The following is a 15,925-nucleotide window of genomic DNA, read 5'->3' as shown; positions in this document are numbered from 1 at the left end:
TTTACATGACAACAACCCTGGAGTACAGTATAACGGGATAGTCCTGGACAGCACAAAACAGAATTTCAATGAGCTGATGTAGCGTAATTATTCAATAAATACTGTCTTAATTTGCATTTGAAGGATGATAGTGATAAACAACCTTTGAGTTCAGGGGGGAGGTCATTCCAGTATTTCGGTCCCGCATACATAATTGTTTTCATCGCGAAAATTGTGCGAGTACGTGGAAGGTGATAAGCGTCCCGTTGGCGGGTGGGATAATTGTGAACTGAGTAGTTTCTTTTGAACATGTGAAGAAAAACATCAGGAAGATCATTCGTTGAGTACTTATACATGAAAATACCTAGATTGTAATCAAACAAATCAATCAATTTCAGAATTTTATTCTTGTGAAAAAATTCATTTGTATGAGATAGATATCCGGCGTTATTGATAATTCTGATGGCGCGTTTTTGAAGAAGGAATAGCGAATCAAGTAAAAATTTGGACGAATTACCCCATGCTAGAATTCCAAGGGGAAATCATTGTTGAATATATAATTTGTAATATATGTATGGGGAAATTATATTTCAGCTTGTTTAAAATTCCAATGTTTCTGGACAAAATTTTACTTAAATAGTTAATATGGGTTTTCCAGGATAGATCACTATCAATGTAAAGTCCCAGAAACTTGATACTATCTACCTGGTTTAAATTGATACCATTGATCTTAACATAATCAGAAACAGAGTTCAGAGAATTGCTGAAAAGCATATAATGCGTCTTATCAATATTTAGTGACAACTTATTTGCGTGGATCCAGGACTGAACAAGTTTCAGTTCATTGTTTAACATATGTATAAGCGTGTTTGAGTTACGATGTGAAAGAAATAAATTTGTGTCGTCAGCAAAGCATATGAAAGAAAGAATCTGGGACGAATTTTGGAGGTCGTTTATGTACAGGATAAATAATAACGGGCCAAGTAGGGAACCCTGAGGGACACCACAAGAAGTTGTTTTCAAAAGAGACTCATATCCATTTACATAAACATATTGCTTTCTATTAGTAAGGTAGTCTTTAAACCAATCTTGAGCTGTCCCACGAATGCCGTAATGGCTTAACTTATAAAGCAAAATATCATGGTCTATCGTATCAAACGCTTTCGAGAAGTCGAGAAAAACAAAGCATGTGCTACTTTATCAATGAAAGCTAACAAAGCGTGGGTTGTGCTATGCTGTTTTCTGAAACCAAACTGAAAATTCGAAAGAATATTGCAGTTGATAAGGAATCTAAGAGTTCGTTTGTGAACAAGCTTTTCTAAGATTTTTGAAATTGAAGTTAAAAGAGATATTGGACGATAATTGCTAACCGATTCTTCAGCACCCTTTTTGAATATGGAACGACTCTAGCAATTTTCATCTTTTCAGGGACCTTTCCAGTCGACAAAGATTGATTAAAAATATAAGTAAGGGGAGTAATTATTTCAGTTATTATGTTTTTTAACAGAAAAACTGAAATTCCGTCATCACCTGTACTTTTCTTGTTATTTAGTTTGCGAACAATTTCTTTAATTTCTTCCTCAACAATGGGAACAAAAAACAAAGTGTGTGCATTCCTATCCCTTAGAAACGAATGAAAAGGTGTCCCGGAGCGAGGTATTTTCTTGGCAAGATCTGGCCCAAGGTTAACGAAGAAGTCATTGAATGCATCTGCCATCTCCTCTGGATTGTCTATCAGGCGACCCTCTTTCAGAATACGATTTGGAGAATTCGCCTTAGTGCTGGATTTTAAAGCTGTGTTAATCACCTTCCACGTACTCTGTATATCAGATTTGCATCTATCGAACTGTCGGTAAAAATACTGTTGCTTAGCTAAGCGTAACGTAGAGGTCAGGGTATTTCGATAACAAACATAACGAGATTTAGTTGAAACATTTGGGAATTTACGGTATCTACAAAATAATCTGTTTTTCTTATTAATAGACCTAAGAAGAGATTTCGTGATCCAAGGCTGTCTTGGTATTCTTTTATAATTAGATTTAGATTGTTTTAACAAAGGTATATGATTATCACAAGTTTCTATCAAAATTTTCATAAAAACCTCAAAGGATGAGTTTACATTTCCTGCGTTGTAGACAGGAGACCAGTCAACGGACCCAAATCCCTCCCTGAGCCTATTTAAATTGCGTTCAGACATGTCACGAATACCATGGTTAGATGTTGGAGTTTTTCTTGCTGTAAACTGAGGTACAAGGGTATAAATCGGGAAGTGATCAGAAATGTCAGAGACTACAATGCCAGATGTAACATCAAGAGATAAATTATTAACAAATATATTATCGATAAGAGTTGAAGTGACATCGGAAATTCGAGTAGGTTTTCTTATAAAAGGAATGTAGGATTTGGACAACATAAGGTAGAGGAAATCTTGACAGACTGTAGTATCATTATAACTAAGGAGATTTATATTAAAGTCTCCCATGATAATGCATGTCTTGTTATCAAAATATTTATCAGAGAGGAGATCATGAAGCAACCCAATAAACTCAGTAGGGTTAGAATGCGGGGGTCTATAAATTTCCCCCAGTATGATGTTACCTTTGTTCGGAGTTATAACCTCCACAAAAATACACTCTATACATTCTGAGGTAATGCTGTATTCATGTAACAATTGACAATTCAGAGTTTGTGAAACATAAAAACCTACTCCGCCACCTCTTTTCCCGGTTCTGTTATTGGTAAGCAATTTAAAACGATTGATGGAGTATTGAGAAGAAGGCGACGTTTCCTTTAGCCAAGTTTCACTGAGGCCAATGATCATGTGACTAAATTGTAACTCGTTAACAAATGAAAGAAATTGATCAAAATTTTTATTCAAACTTCTGATGTTGATATGCGAAACAAAGAGATCTTTCGGGTTAGAATGAGACAATGTAACTATATCATTTTCCAAAAGATAATTAGAAGATACATTTTTCAGTGAAATATCATTTAAATCAAAATCCAGATTTAATTCCTGGGTTTCTGCATTTAAAGATGTGATAAAATCGGTGCTGTCGCCTTCTTCACAATTAGAACACGTTAAGGGAGAGTTTGGTACAGGTGACTGATAATCAAATACTTCGTTGTTCATAACAGGAAGTACATTTGCATTAATTTCTTCAGCCATATTTGGTGGCAAACAAACACAAGTTACATGATGGGTTGTTTACCAGGAATGCATGTTCGTAGATTCGATTTCCATCTGTCACTTTGAGACAATTTTCAAAAACAACATTCCAATGATAAGCAATGACAGAAGTGCAGGCGTTTACGTGGGATAACATCCGAAGAGGTGATAGTGACAGGTGTGCATTGCAAATTGTATAAGTACGCACTAAGGACAGGTATATAATTTCAAGGGCTGAGTTGGTTGGTATACAGGTAGTGGAAAATTTCAAGAAAAAACCAAATAATGAGGAACCTCTATAGACAGTTTGTTTCACTATGACAAAGTGAGGTCCTTGACAGTCGTATCTAGGCGTGAGTTGATCGAGTATCAACGTTACGTAACAAGTAACTGGAACAGCAGGTTCATGGAATTTTCTACACGTTGCATGAATGAGTAAGGATATGAAGCTTGTCCTAAAAACAGTATTAAATTGGAGAATTTCAAATGCCAGACTATACCAGAAGGCGTTATCAAATAGCTTATAAATCAAGACTACTTGTATTTTGTTGCATACATGTACAGACATGCGGCTTTTTTGTAATAGCGAGCAGAAACAAATGAGACACAGAGTAAAACGGTAGTTGTTGGTTGGTATACGGGAAATGCACTGAGAAGTGAAAATTGATCGAAACATATTCATGAAGGAAAATGTATCCAAAATAACGTAGAAAAATAGGATTTGCTCTGACTTCGGGCATGTTGAAGCACATAAAAAGGCAATCCAAAACAGACTCCCAACAGGCATATCATGAACGGACTCCCGGAGTATCTACGGTCACACACCCTAAAGTAGAACACTATGAAATGCTCTATACACTGTATGTTTAATCCACACCAACAAGTCCAACTTAGTCGAGGGCTTGCTGCATTCCATGTACCATCTCTTGGTCCGCCCCCAGTTCGCCGGACTGGTCGGTTTGGGATCTCTTCCTTGGAGAGAGTGGAGTGGAAAGTTTGGTGTAGGTATCTACGCCGCTGCACAGTTCGACATCAGGTTGGGGATAAAAACTACTCGCCTCTAGCGGATGGACCGAACGCGGAGGCCTGCTCAGCTTCGAAGGAGAAAGTTCGTTATCAAAGGTTCCACTCTCTAGAGTCACTTCACTCTCCTTGCGTTTATCCACTGCGTCTTTAACGTCGCAGTCGCTATCTACCGTACTGACCGTTACGGCTTGTAGTTTGTTGGTGAGGGCGTTGAAGATGTAATATCCGTCGCCTGCAGGAGATACAGCAGGCTTCCTTGGGTTCGCTGTAGTCTCTCTCTTCTGGCCGGGCGGTGGGTAGCTTACGTAGCCCGACGAATTAGAAGAGGGATGGGGACTGGAAGTGAGACTATCTTCACTAAAACTCATCCCTGGATCCTCTTGAGTCTCCAGGGAGGACAGAGCTAGGTGAAGAGCGCACTGCTTGCTGGAGGAGGGCGTGTCACCATTGTTCGTTTCTATGGAAACGCGGTTCTGAGGAGAACTCGTGCTACTGTTTGTAACGCTCTGTAGGATGGAGCTCGAACTGGTTGAGTTTTGTGGATGAAACGTTGCTCCTGTCGAGGATGATGACGTGATATTCGTCTGGATGAGCAAGGGCGTTACCCTCCCCTCGGTACTCCCGGAGACAGGTGAAGATGGGGAGTCGGGCATCTCATTGTAAACCTCTTGTTCAGGCGGTGGTTTTGGTCGCTGCAGACCCATGGTCTTTCGTGAATTCTGTGAAATGTTAAACCAAGAAAGTTGAAATGCCACAAGCTTGGAAATAGTTCATAGTAGCTTTGTCATACACAAGTCAAACAAACAAACAATTATATCTAAATTCACAGTTCACTCATGTATACGGGTCATGTCAGTGGAGCGTGCCGATATTCATGATCATGATCATTCTTTGTGTTGACTTCCCTGCAATGTATTTCTCCAAATTTGTCGTTAAAAATATCCATGTTACGTCATATCAATTGTCATAATGTCCACAGAGTGTTTAATAGTTTGTTCTTTTTATTTTCTAAAGAGAACTCTTTGAGATATGGCACATGTACTTGAACTCTAGTGGGGAATACAGCTATCAACTTCCATCGCTCCTTTTTACATTTTCTTTTTTCTCAGAACGGTTTTCTACAATAATCATGCTTTCTCCGCCTGTTTCTCTATATTAGTTCCGCTCAGAAGTAATTCAAACCAAAAGAATTCTTCTTATTTCTCGAACTGTCCACTTGTCAATTCTTTTTCACGATCTCTCTGCAGAGTTCTTTTCAAACCCCCTGCTACAGACTCTCGCTCTCTCCACACCGTCTCTCTATCTCCTGCCCGTAACTACATTGTAGCAAAAGAATAGCCCTTTTCATTAATTTGAAGAATGACCCTTTCCTTAAAGGGAAATCCAGTCCAAAAATAAGTTAGTCTGATGAAAACAAGTAAAATGTTGCGAGTTGCGAATGGAAATGAGGAAGTTATGATATTTTTTGAAGTTTTCCTAATTTCTGCAAAGCAGTTCTTGTACAGTGAATATATGCAAATGAGTGAGCTGAACATGTCATAACCTCACAATTTTCCATTGATCTTGTATAAGCAATGACGAAACTTCAATGTTTCTGTCATTGAAGTCTGAAACATAATGTTCTTCCCGGTTGAATAACTTCAGAATAGTGATCAGTTAGATATATCAGGATTTGAGCCTCGGGCATAATTGTGTTTGAATTAAAGACTGGAAATTTTGAAATTTTATGTACAAACTATAGGGCAAGATGTGAGGGAATGACATGCTCACTTTACCATTTGCATATTCATATTGACCGTTCAAGAACTGTTTCCTCAAAGATTAGTGAAACTTTAAAATGTCCTAATTTTCTTATTTTTCATCCGATTTCGATCAAAATTTTACCCTTGAACTTGTAATATTTTACTCTTTCCTATTATATTAGATTAACTTATATTTGGACTGGATTTTCCCCTTTAACTTTCCACTAGTCGATCCTATTTCGCCTCTCACCTCTTAACTATAGACCTAGTGCTGTCAGTATTAAGAGCTATAAAGAGCGGCCAAAAAATCTCTTCTTCTGTATCCTACTCTCCACTCATATATCCTCTTTAACATTTAACAGTTCTTTTGAGGACTATATCACATGGTGTTAGGCTGAAACCCCACCCCCTTTTTAAGAGCATTTCATCAGAGGTCTCTTAAAACATATCAATTAAAGTGATTAATTGAATCCCCATTAAAAAAAGGAAAGACGTTGGTATTCAAACTCAGTGATTCACATTTTGCACTGTCATTGTGATATTATCCCGGTCTTACTATTACTCTGATCAATGTTGAACGATTGCACACTCTCAGTGATACTTGAGAGACCACGATGGACTTACATAAAACAACTACACGATTGATGGATGTTGGAGTGGGTGTTTCCAGGAGTTACATCAATCATACTTCCATGTTGGTCCGGTCAAGGAAATAATGGCATGCTATTTCAATCTCTGTGATGAACTAATCATTGTACACCCATACATCTTATTTGCTTTTGGTTACCCCACAGGACAGCTATGTGACAGTCTGAAGCATGTTGGGACAAGCAGAATGCATTCCTGACGGGCAAAATAGTTCTCGTCGGGGCCCAGGTGATTGTAAATTGTGCGCCACTTTTTTATGACATGATAACACGGGTCCTCGCAATATTCATAGAGATATGTTGGTTTAATCGTTTCGTCTCATTTAATTTAATTTCCTTTTATTTTATTTCCGACGAAAGTATGCAATATGACAATTGCATATAAACAAAGTGTATATTAATACAGTGCTACTCCAAAATTCACATCCTTGGCTAGACGCATTATATTACGGCCATTGGTTGATTCTTTGTTGTATGGCAGAAATAAAAGTACACTCTCCCACATATTCTATCACTTACACATATTATTCTAACACGCACTGCGCTAAAGTCCTGTGTGGATATTTTATTGATTCGTATGTGTGCGGAAAAACAAGTAACTGACAGAATTTGGAGGTCTTACCAAAATTCGATTCTCGCTGAGGTTAAAAAAGGAGTCTTTTGCTCGAGGTCCAAAGCGGACAATCAGGACTAAGCAGGCAACCGCCATTGTGACGACAACAGGTAGGACTACGCCCAGACTGATCCATGCAATACTGAGGGCGCTTTTCTTACCCGAATCTAAAAAAGGAGAAAAATAACGCAAACGTGACGTAGTTTTATATCACAGCATTCAAGAAAAGGCCAAATTACATGTCTGTTTAACAGACTGAGAATCGTTTGACAACCTGTTTTATGTCCACACTGCATGCAAAGAAAAAAAAAAACATTCCAATATCACGTTTTTGCCAATCAATGTATAGTGATCATTGTAATATACCATTCCAGTCTCAGTGCGTTAGTTGGTCATGGTAACTCTGCAGAGTATTGTGATTATACTTTTCCTTCTACAAAGGTTAGCTCATACACAAATACATACAAATAAATAGTTTGATCGGCTTTCCCTTCGCCCATTTAGTTTTCGCACACACTAGAAACAAAAACCCGGTCATATCAAGCTTAGAATCTTCAGATTTGCCTCTCTATTTCTTCAAAGCCAACTTTGGTTTGTTACCTCCAGGAAACGCTTGTGTGTTTCCCTCGACATCACAGATTCATAAATACAGGGAACGTATTAGTCGAATATGAATGTATATTTTTACTCGTAAAAGAGTCACATTTAATTTTTTTCGTAAAAGTCAAAAGTTAGACTTTGGTTCTTACCATCTAAAATTCGTAAAATATCAGGTATACGAAGCTCAAACTGAGGGATTACACATGCACGTTATGTCGTTGTGTATAGTTCATTGTATTCGTATATCATAGTATATACGTATTACATATATAATAACATTCATTTCCCTAATAAAGCAAACACAAACACATACACGCACACATACACACACACACACACACACACACACACACACACACACACACACAAACGCACCGAAGATCATTTCTTCCGATGAGATTCCCTCGAACGATGATTCAATGCCGTTGTAAATCACTGCCGCAATCTTCAGCTTCACATCCCCCAACGTTTCCATGTTCAAAGTGTAGGATGAATCATTCACGGAGGCAACCTGCTTGTCATTGATCTTCACTGCGTAATGTTTGACGCAGCCACCGATTCCACTCGGCCAGGGAGGGAGCCATTTAATCAGCCACACGTTGGATTCGATCTGCGTCTTCGTCAGGTTAACGAGACGAGATTCTGATCGCTCTGACACGGAGATTCAAATCCGAAAAGAAGGGACAAGGAGCTCAGTAATGGTGATACACAGATACAATTTTGCGTGTTGCCATGGTGATGAAAGTGAGTCAAGATTTATCTTTTGATATACAATCAACTCGAAATGCAAGAGTCAATGAAACGATGATATTGAATTGAAATTTATATGAAGAAAAGGGATTCCTGAAGAAATCGGTTTTCAAAATTCTACATGATGTAGAATATTGATATCTTTGAAATACCCAGAATTCAAAATCCGAAATTTGTCCTGCCCTTGAATGCGCTCTCTGACGCGGTGAACCAAGCGAGGAAAAACGAGGACAAAAGTATAGCAGAATTTTTATAATACTTTGTGAGGTTGTACAAGCCATGATGAAAGACAACTTTTGGAAACCAGACAGGATGCCAAAATGTGTAAAAACAAAATATTTTGGACTCGAGTGGGGCAACAAGGGATGGGGAACAGTTATACCGTATACATTATACTATACATCCTCATATACAAAATATTCAATTGGGAAACATAGGCAACAGTCATAGTAATTAATGGTACATTATTCATGCAACAATCATACTGAGGATACAGTGACAAGAAAAATCATAAATAAAACTTCAAATCGTCATCAGATGCGAGTAAGCGCATCAAGAGGTGATGTGAGTACTTCAAGGAGAGTGGCAGCCGAGTGCATGGAATCGTATTGAAACTACATAAAGTTAACCCTACTGAAAAAGAACAGTGTCTCATGTGAGTTCACAGTGTGTTCACATGGTCGACTATGTCAAAACGTAAGTGTGAAGATGATTTCACACTGTGGTGTGGTTTTCATAGAGTGTTCACACAGTAATGCTTTGTTTCACACTGTGAATTGATGACTCGCATTGTGTTCACACTGTTAAAATGTTCAAATTTAACAGTGTGAAGAGATTTCACACTGTCACACTATGTTTCTCACACTGTGGGACACTGTGCTCTTTCCAGCAGGGACAGGCCCTCAACTCCAGAAATAGGCCTACCTCTTCTAACCTACAAGAATCTCCCGTGTGTTTCCTGGAGCTTTCTGTAAATTGCTTCTTCAGTTATCATGGTCAATATGAGCAGCGGTATACACATTTAAATGAGATGGTATAATAGAAAGTCTTAAAAAGATAACACACATATCAACTAGATACATGACGTCAAAAACATATTTCATGCCGAGGTCGTAGAAACAATATATGGGTCTTTCATCCGTCTTGGGGATTCTTTCATTTTCTGATAATATAAGTCTGTTTTTGTTTCTTTGTAGCATTCTGAAGAAAATGAAAAGCTATGGGTGCGAAGGCTTTTATCGTCCGAACTTCGGACGACAGTAGGGCAACACTCACTTGGACGGAGTGGGTCAACAGTGCGCACGTTACTCCCGGTGCCTCCCTTTGAGTTGTTGGCGTAGATGAAGATCTCGTAGGGATCCCATCGGGAAAGACCAGGTAGGACTACTTCAATCGAATACCGGGCTGGGGAAGGGACCGATTGGACCAAAGAGTTCCACTTCCTATTACCCATGTCTTCTGGCCGAAGCCGGTAGCGGATATCGTAGGATTTTAGGATGCCATTCCGATTCTCCAGTTCAGGAGGCTAGCACACAAATTGATCCAAAAAAAAAAATAATAAAGAAGACCGATTACATGATATTTCAACATCAAAACAAGTCGTATTGTTCTTACGGGATGAGGGGGTCATATGAAACGACTTTGTTACCATGCATATCTTATAATGTGACAACATGGGCGGAACAATATACTAATTCTCGTGGATGATTTATTGCCCTGTTCCTAATCTAATTGCAAACGTGAAATGAATTTTATGATGATATGTAATGTCATTGAGAGTCAGGTAATTACCATGATTATCACAGTGAACTATACATCTCCTATATAACAATGCCCAGTTCCGCTGGAGGCAACCATTACCCGATTTACAACATACTGTATAAACCCCAGATGCTTTACTCCTCGCCCAACCGCACTTATGAACTTACGTACCAATCAATCAAATTATTCATAACTTTTAAATGTCTCTATCAATCATGATTTTTGTCGTATAAGCCGCTCGTTCTTAAGATCATTATAAAATGTAAAGGGGGCCTATAACATATTATTTCATGTACACTTTAGATACAAGAAACAGAATGAAATCAAGCACAAATATAATAAAAGTTCATTCAAAATCAGAAATTATTCCAAATATTACTTCGTTGCATGGAAACAAAATTCATTTGGCCACCTTGATATAATTATGCAAATTATATTCGATGCGTTTGTACATACGTTTTCAGCCAAGCATCATAATTCATGTAGCCTAATTGATTTATCATGTACAAAAACGTATTGATTGTAACGCAATCTGAATTAACTGATGACAGCTATTTTGTTCATTTCATTTCTTAGGAAGAGATTTTAATGATATTTTGAATTTTTTTAGCCATTATATAATTTTTAACGATTTCTTAGCATGGTATAAATTCTACTTCCAGTTATATCAAAGTCCATTTGAATACGGAGTAGCAGTGTATATAATGATATAGCATCAGAATGGAGTTCATACTTGAATAGTTACGGTAACATTTCTCTCGTTTGGATTCTCGCAGCCCAGTCCTTTTGAAACGATTTCCAGGATTTTCGGGCCACTTGATGGAACTGAGCCAGCATGCAAGGTGCAAATTGAACAATGACTGCCATGAAAATCAGGAAAACTAACACAATAACCAAGGAAAGTTTACTAAACTTTTTTCGCTATTCATTTGAAATTACATTAGAAAGTGTCGAAAAGTTATTTAGAATATTTGTACACAATGCAAAGTCAGGGCAAGATGCAATTGCGTTGTGTGGGTGGTATTCATTGCGTTAAATTAGACGAAGGCTTTCAAACTTTTACATTTGAACATATTTAAATTGGTTATACTGGGTACAGAGCTGTGAAGAAGTTATAGTGGATGGGATGAACAACTAGAATATTTTCAAAATTAATAACATATGACAGTGAACAAAGATGATGACATAGAAACTTCACGTAAGAATGCATGATTGGGTGCCTTATAAGGAAGCAGAGCGAAAGAAGAAAGTATGCATATTTATGAGATACACAAGTGAACTTGCTAAGTGGCATGGAAAAGGAATTACGTTGCTTCTTTACAGGAACAATGTTAATCTCTTAAGTCATCATTTCTGTTCCATGTAATATGTGCACTTGGGGTTTTCAGTTTGTCTGCTCAGCTCAAGGATACAATAGATACCACAATTCTATACATGGCAACATCAATGTATGCAATACATGTATAAGATGACATAATTCATCTGATACGTCCCTTTCACGTAGATTTTGCTCTCTATGGACACTTTTGTACTCTTGCGTTGACTGTTGTGCCTTCTGTCCGTTACAAGTGTTGTCTTCCTGTCATGTTAGTCTTGTCTCATTCTGTTTTGTCTGTTAGTCTCTCTTTGTTTCATTGTTGTTTCAGTCTCGTTTAATGTTACTCGTGTACGTGTTTCTGTTTGTTACTCATTCTTCTTAATGGACTTCCAGACTTCTTTCCAAACCTTTTCTTTTTCTTTGTGCATTAACTTATTTTTCTATTAACATTCTGTACCTGAGGGTCCATATTCTACAAGCTTTATAATTAGTGGGGTCCTCCATTTTTCGAAGTCTGCTCACTGCTATTCAATCTTTATTACTTCAGTTCTCACTACAGCGTATTATTACTACAAGGTTCCACAATTCTTTTATACACTCTCAGTTTACTTTGTTTTGCTTATGAAACCTTATTCTATGTTACTAAGGAAAATGAAATGTGTATGTTCTTTAAAAAATGAAATAGAATTTGAATAGAATTGAACTGAACTGAGTTGAATTGAATTGAATTGAATTGAATTGAATTGAATTGACGTTTCGTCTTTACCAAGCAGCATATAATGAGCATTTATTTCATAGACAATTTTCAGGTCGGGTATAAGACAGCATGACAGTGCCGTGAATTGGCCTAAAATCTTCGAGGGTAACGGAACAAACTAATAGATCCAACTCAAACTAAACCAAAAGCATTCCTTACCTAGTTACTATGGTTTCCCACATTAGAATCAACTATATTCAGTAGAATAAAGCCATCCGAACAGAACGATAACAATTAAATTTCCTAAGTTTACAAGTTTCAATCTCTTTCTCTAGAAACAACGTAGTGATACTGTATTGGTCGTACACACATGGGCTGACGTTTGAGGATGATGTCATCATCGCAGAAGTTTCGCATGTCCTTGCACGAATATACCTTTAACCATATTCTTTATAAATCCTCTTTTTAAAGGAATCGACAGAGAGAAGAAATGAATTCGTAAAGGGTGCAAGTGTGCTAGGATCGTGATTTTTAGGTACATAAGACTGAAAATAGAGAGGTTATTGAAAATTATTAAGTATCGAAAAAAAAGTCAAGCAAACCGATAGAAGATTTATCTTATAATGACATCATAGTCATTATGAAACATTCAAATTCAATTGAGACAGTGTTCTGTTGAATCATTTTATCCTTTTCAAATCTATTGGCCTATTCGCCATAGCCCACTTTTTGTTACGCGATCGTTTCGCTTTACTCAAGCCGATACAAGGATAGGTGTTCTGCTGTGAATAAACTACAAAATTTCTTCATAAATAAATTATGGTCATCGTTGTTCGTTCTTACACTGCAGTAACAAACTATTCAGAAATCATGCATTTGCTAGTGATTTAAATGGGCGATATATAAGTGATCGTCAATGTTATATTCGTCTGATGAGAAGCGACAATTTTTGCCGCGTTTACCTCGTTCCGGTGTTCTAGTCCTGTAGATAGTATGGTTGATGCTCATCCCGTTATTACCAACTTCACACTGTGCCTTCACTATGTACTCCGAAAATGGTTCCACATCTCCGAACACGACATGTGCCGACGGGGTAAGCTCTTTACCGATGTTCTATACAATAGACATATTAATACAGAGAGTTATACAGAGAGCGTATACGTTTGTGTTTAATATGTGTATGTTTGTATGCAAAAAGAGGACGAAAAGATCTTAGATAATAGGTGGAGATGGGGCAAGATTGGAAACAAATAAATGTAGACTAAAAATAGCACTTTATTCACGCTATCAGAAGAATAATCTAAATACGAAAAGACATGACTTAGGCATGGGATAATCATGTCACATAAGGTTTCATTATTTTGCATTATCGTACATTTAAAAGGAAGGTGGCGAGAGTATCGAGATATTTTGTACCTTTTCAATTGATCTAAGACATTTCCTGATCTGCAACATTCAGCAAAAAGATAACTTTACAAAAACCATCATACGTAACAAATTACAGAATCTACAGAAAACATGACACTCAAACTGGTTTAGATTGATGAACGTAAAATTTTAGTAAAACAGTGTAAACAATGTCGGTGTGGTCTGTGTAATCTCTACCCATGATTATTCGAAGACTAGGACCAATGTATAGAGAATATGTGTGGTGGGGGGGGGGGGGGTTGTAACCTTTGTATAGAGCTTAATTGTTATACGCATGCAAATATCATTGATGAACCTTCTTTTATTGTGAAACGAGAATGACTAATATTGTCAATATGATGACTACATTATATTAGTTAGCAATGTCGGTTATGGTGAGTGATAACCCCGGACACCAATCTGTCTTTTACAACAATAGGATTCCGCCCTACAACCGTTCGCAGGAGAGAGAGAGAGTGCAGCTCAGTGTGACAGATTGATTTTTTTTTAAATCTTATTATTTCTTGTTTCACTTATTTCCATAACTTGCACAACTGGACTTTAATTAAATAAAAATGAAATAAGAATACCTGGGCTACCAGAAAACCTGATGCGTTGAGGAGAAACACGTTACATGTAACACGTTCTTTCCACAGCAGATTTTTGTCACCCATGCTGAGCTGCTCTCCCCCCTGAGACGGGGTATCAAAAGTATTATTGTAGTTGTTAAACAGAGCGGTTGGAGGTCCTCGTAGTTGCATCCCCAGAACGAGCCCGTTGGACTTGACATCTGCGTCCGTAACACGTGCGTCAATAACATCTGGAGGTCCAACTAAACGTATATGAGACACAGTATGTTCGGTCAGTAGGACAGTGTTTAAAACGCACACTGTCATGAGTATGTGGTGCAGATGAATAACCGAGTTTCCAAGGTCACTTCTAATGAGAAGTAAGAAGCAAACAAACACACATACAACGGAAAAAAAAAACCCATTGCAAACCAATTATAATCTCCGGCACCATTACATTGAACGTTGTAAGTTGATCGTGTCATCTATTCAAATGTAACCCTTATAGAGGCACAACTTGGATAATTATGGACCTTTAAAAACTGCGCTGAAGTGAATTTCTGTATTCAAACGAACAGTGGTGCAGGATCAATTTAAAATTTCCAAGCCTGACACAAGAATAGACGACTGAATCGATTAACGTCAAGTAAGCATGCATAAAAGTAATATAAATTCATATTATTACGGGAATTGGTTCATTACCTGTTAAGTTTTTTTCAGAGACAAGTCTCCGACACTCCTCTGCTCCATTCGATAATCTCACCCACAAGATATCAAAGGTGCTCGAGGTATCAATCAAAAGTGAACTTCCGATGTGGCAGCCCAGAGCCTTAGTTTCACAAATAAGTGCGTCGTTTATGTCTCTCCTACGGTTTGACAGAATAAACAACATTACTGCAAAAGTGAAGTCGGCTGCAACGAACTCAAAAGTTGGTATGTCGAAATTAATTCCCTGTTCATACAGATAAAAGGTCACGCAGTGTTTTTACACATTGCAACAATTTCTTTAATTTGGGTTCGTCACATGAGTGTAACAATATACATCATTTTGTATTGGGGCATGATAACATGCACGTGAGTAACTTGTAGCTAAATTTATTCGGAATGCATTTTGTCACCATCACGCATGATTTTTTATCAATCTCAATTTCAAATTATTTTCACACAGGAAATGTACAGTTGTACAATACCAAAAGTACAAGATATGAATGAGGTGAAACTTTACCTGAATATATAACAGTCTACGTCTCAATACAAAACACAAAGGTCTGTTTAGAGTTATATTGGACTATGTTCAAACTACACGAAAGATGACAGGCTCTACGTAAAAACAAGCATGTTCAGTCCTAGTTCCAGGGATAAAAAAAAAATAATATTGTTATATTTATACGATCAAGTTTTTCATCAAGATTTTCCATCGCCATATTCTGTTTCAAGTGTAAAATCGTTATCTGCATTTCAGGAGACTTCACTAATTTAACCTTTTAGCAGTGACAGATTGTTCGGTATTTACTGACGTTTCCTGATAAAATTTCTAAGGGGGCAATGAACTATCAAACAGGGAAAATAATTAATCTTCTTTTCTTTTTCTTTTTTCAAGAACACACACATGTTATCAAAAGTATAGAATATTTGTAAAAAGAAAGT

General features: G+C 37.4%; 1 protein-coding gene across 1 annotated transcript; it reads right to left on the bottom strand.

The window, feature by feature from the left end:
* Window positions 1-4,038: 4,038 nt before the first annotated feature.
* Window positions 4,039-15,159, bottom strand: LOC139722380 (uncharacterized). The gene is made up of 8 exons (XM_071633686.1): window positions 14,981-15,159; window positions 14,300-14,541; window positions 13,265-13,415; window positions 11,021-11,112; window positions 9,802-10,051; window positions 8,152-8,427; window positions 7,186-7,343; window positions 4,039-4,893 (listed from the first exon to the last, which is right to left on the bottom strand). Exons 2-8 carry the CDS (start codon window positions 14,468-14,470, stop codon window positions 4,039-4,041), a joined length of 1,953 nt encoding a protein of 650 aa, XP_071489787.1. The 5' UTR covers window positions 14,471-14,541; window positions 14,981-15,159.
* Window positions 15,160-15,925: the final 766 nt, after the last annotated feature.

This window comes from Diadema antillarum, unplaced genomic scaffold, assembly GCF_040938485.1.
Source record: "Diadema antillarum isolate AM-2024a unplaced genomic scaffold, OU_Dant_1.0 scf00000164, whole genome shotgun sequence".
Taxonomy (NCBI): Eukaryota; Metazoa; Echinodermata; class Echinoidea; order Diadematoida; family Diadematidae; genus Diadema; species Diadema antillarum.
The sequence above is the reverse complement of the archived record's forward strand: the minus strand, read 5'-3'. Positions and strand labels throughout refer to the sequence as shown.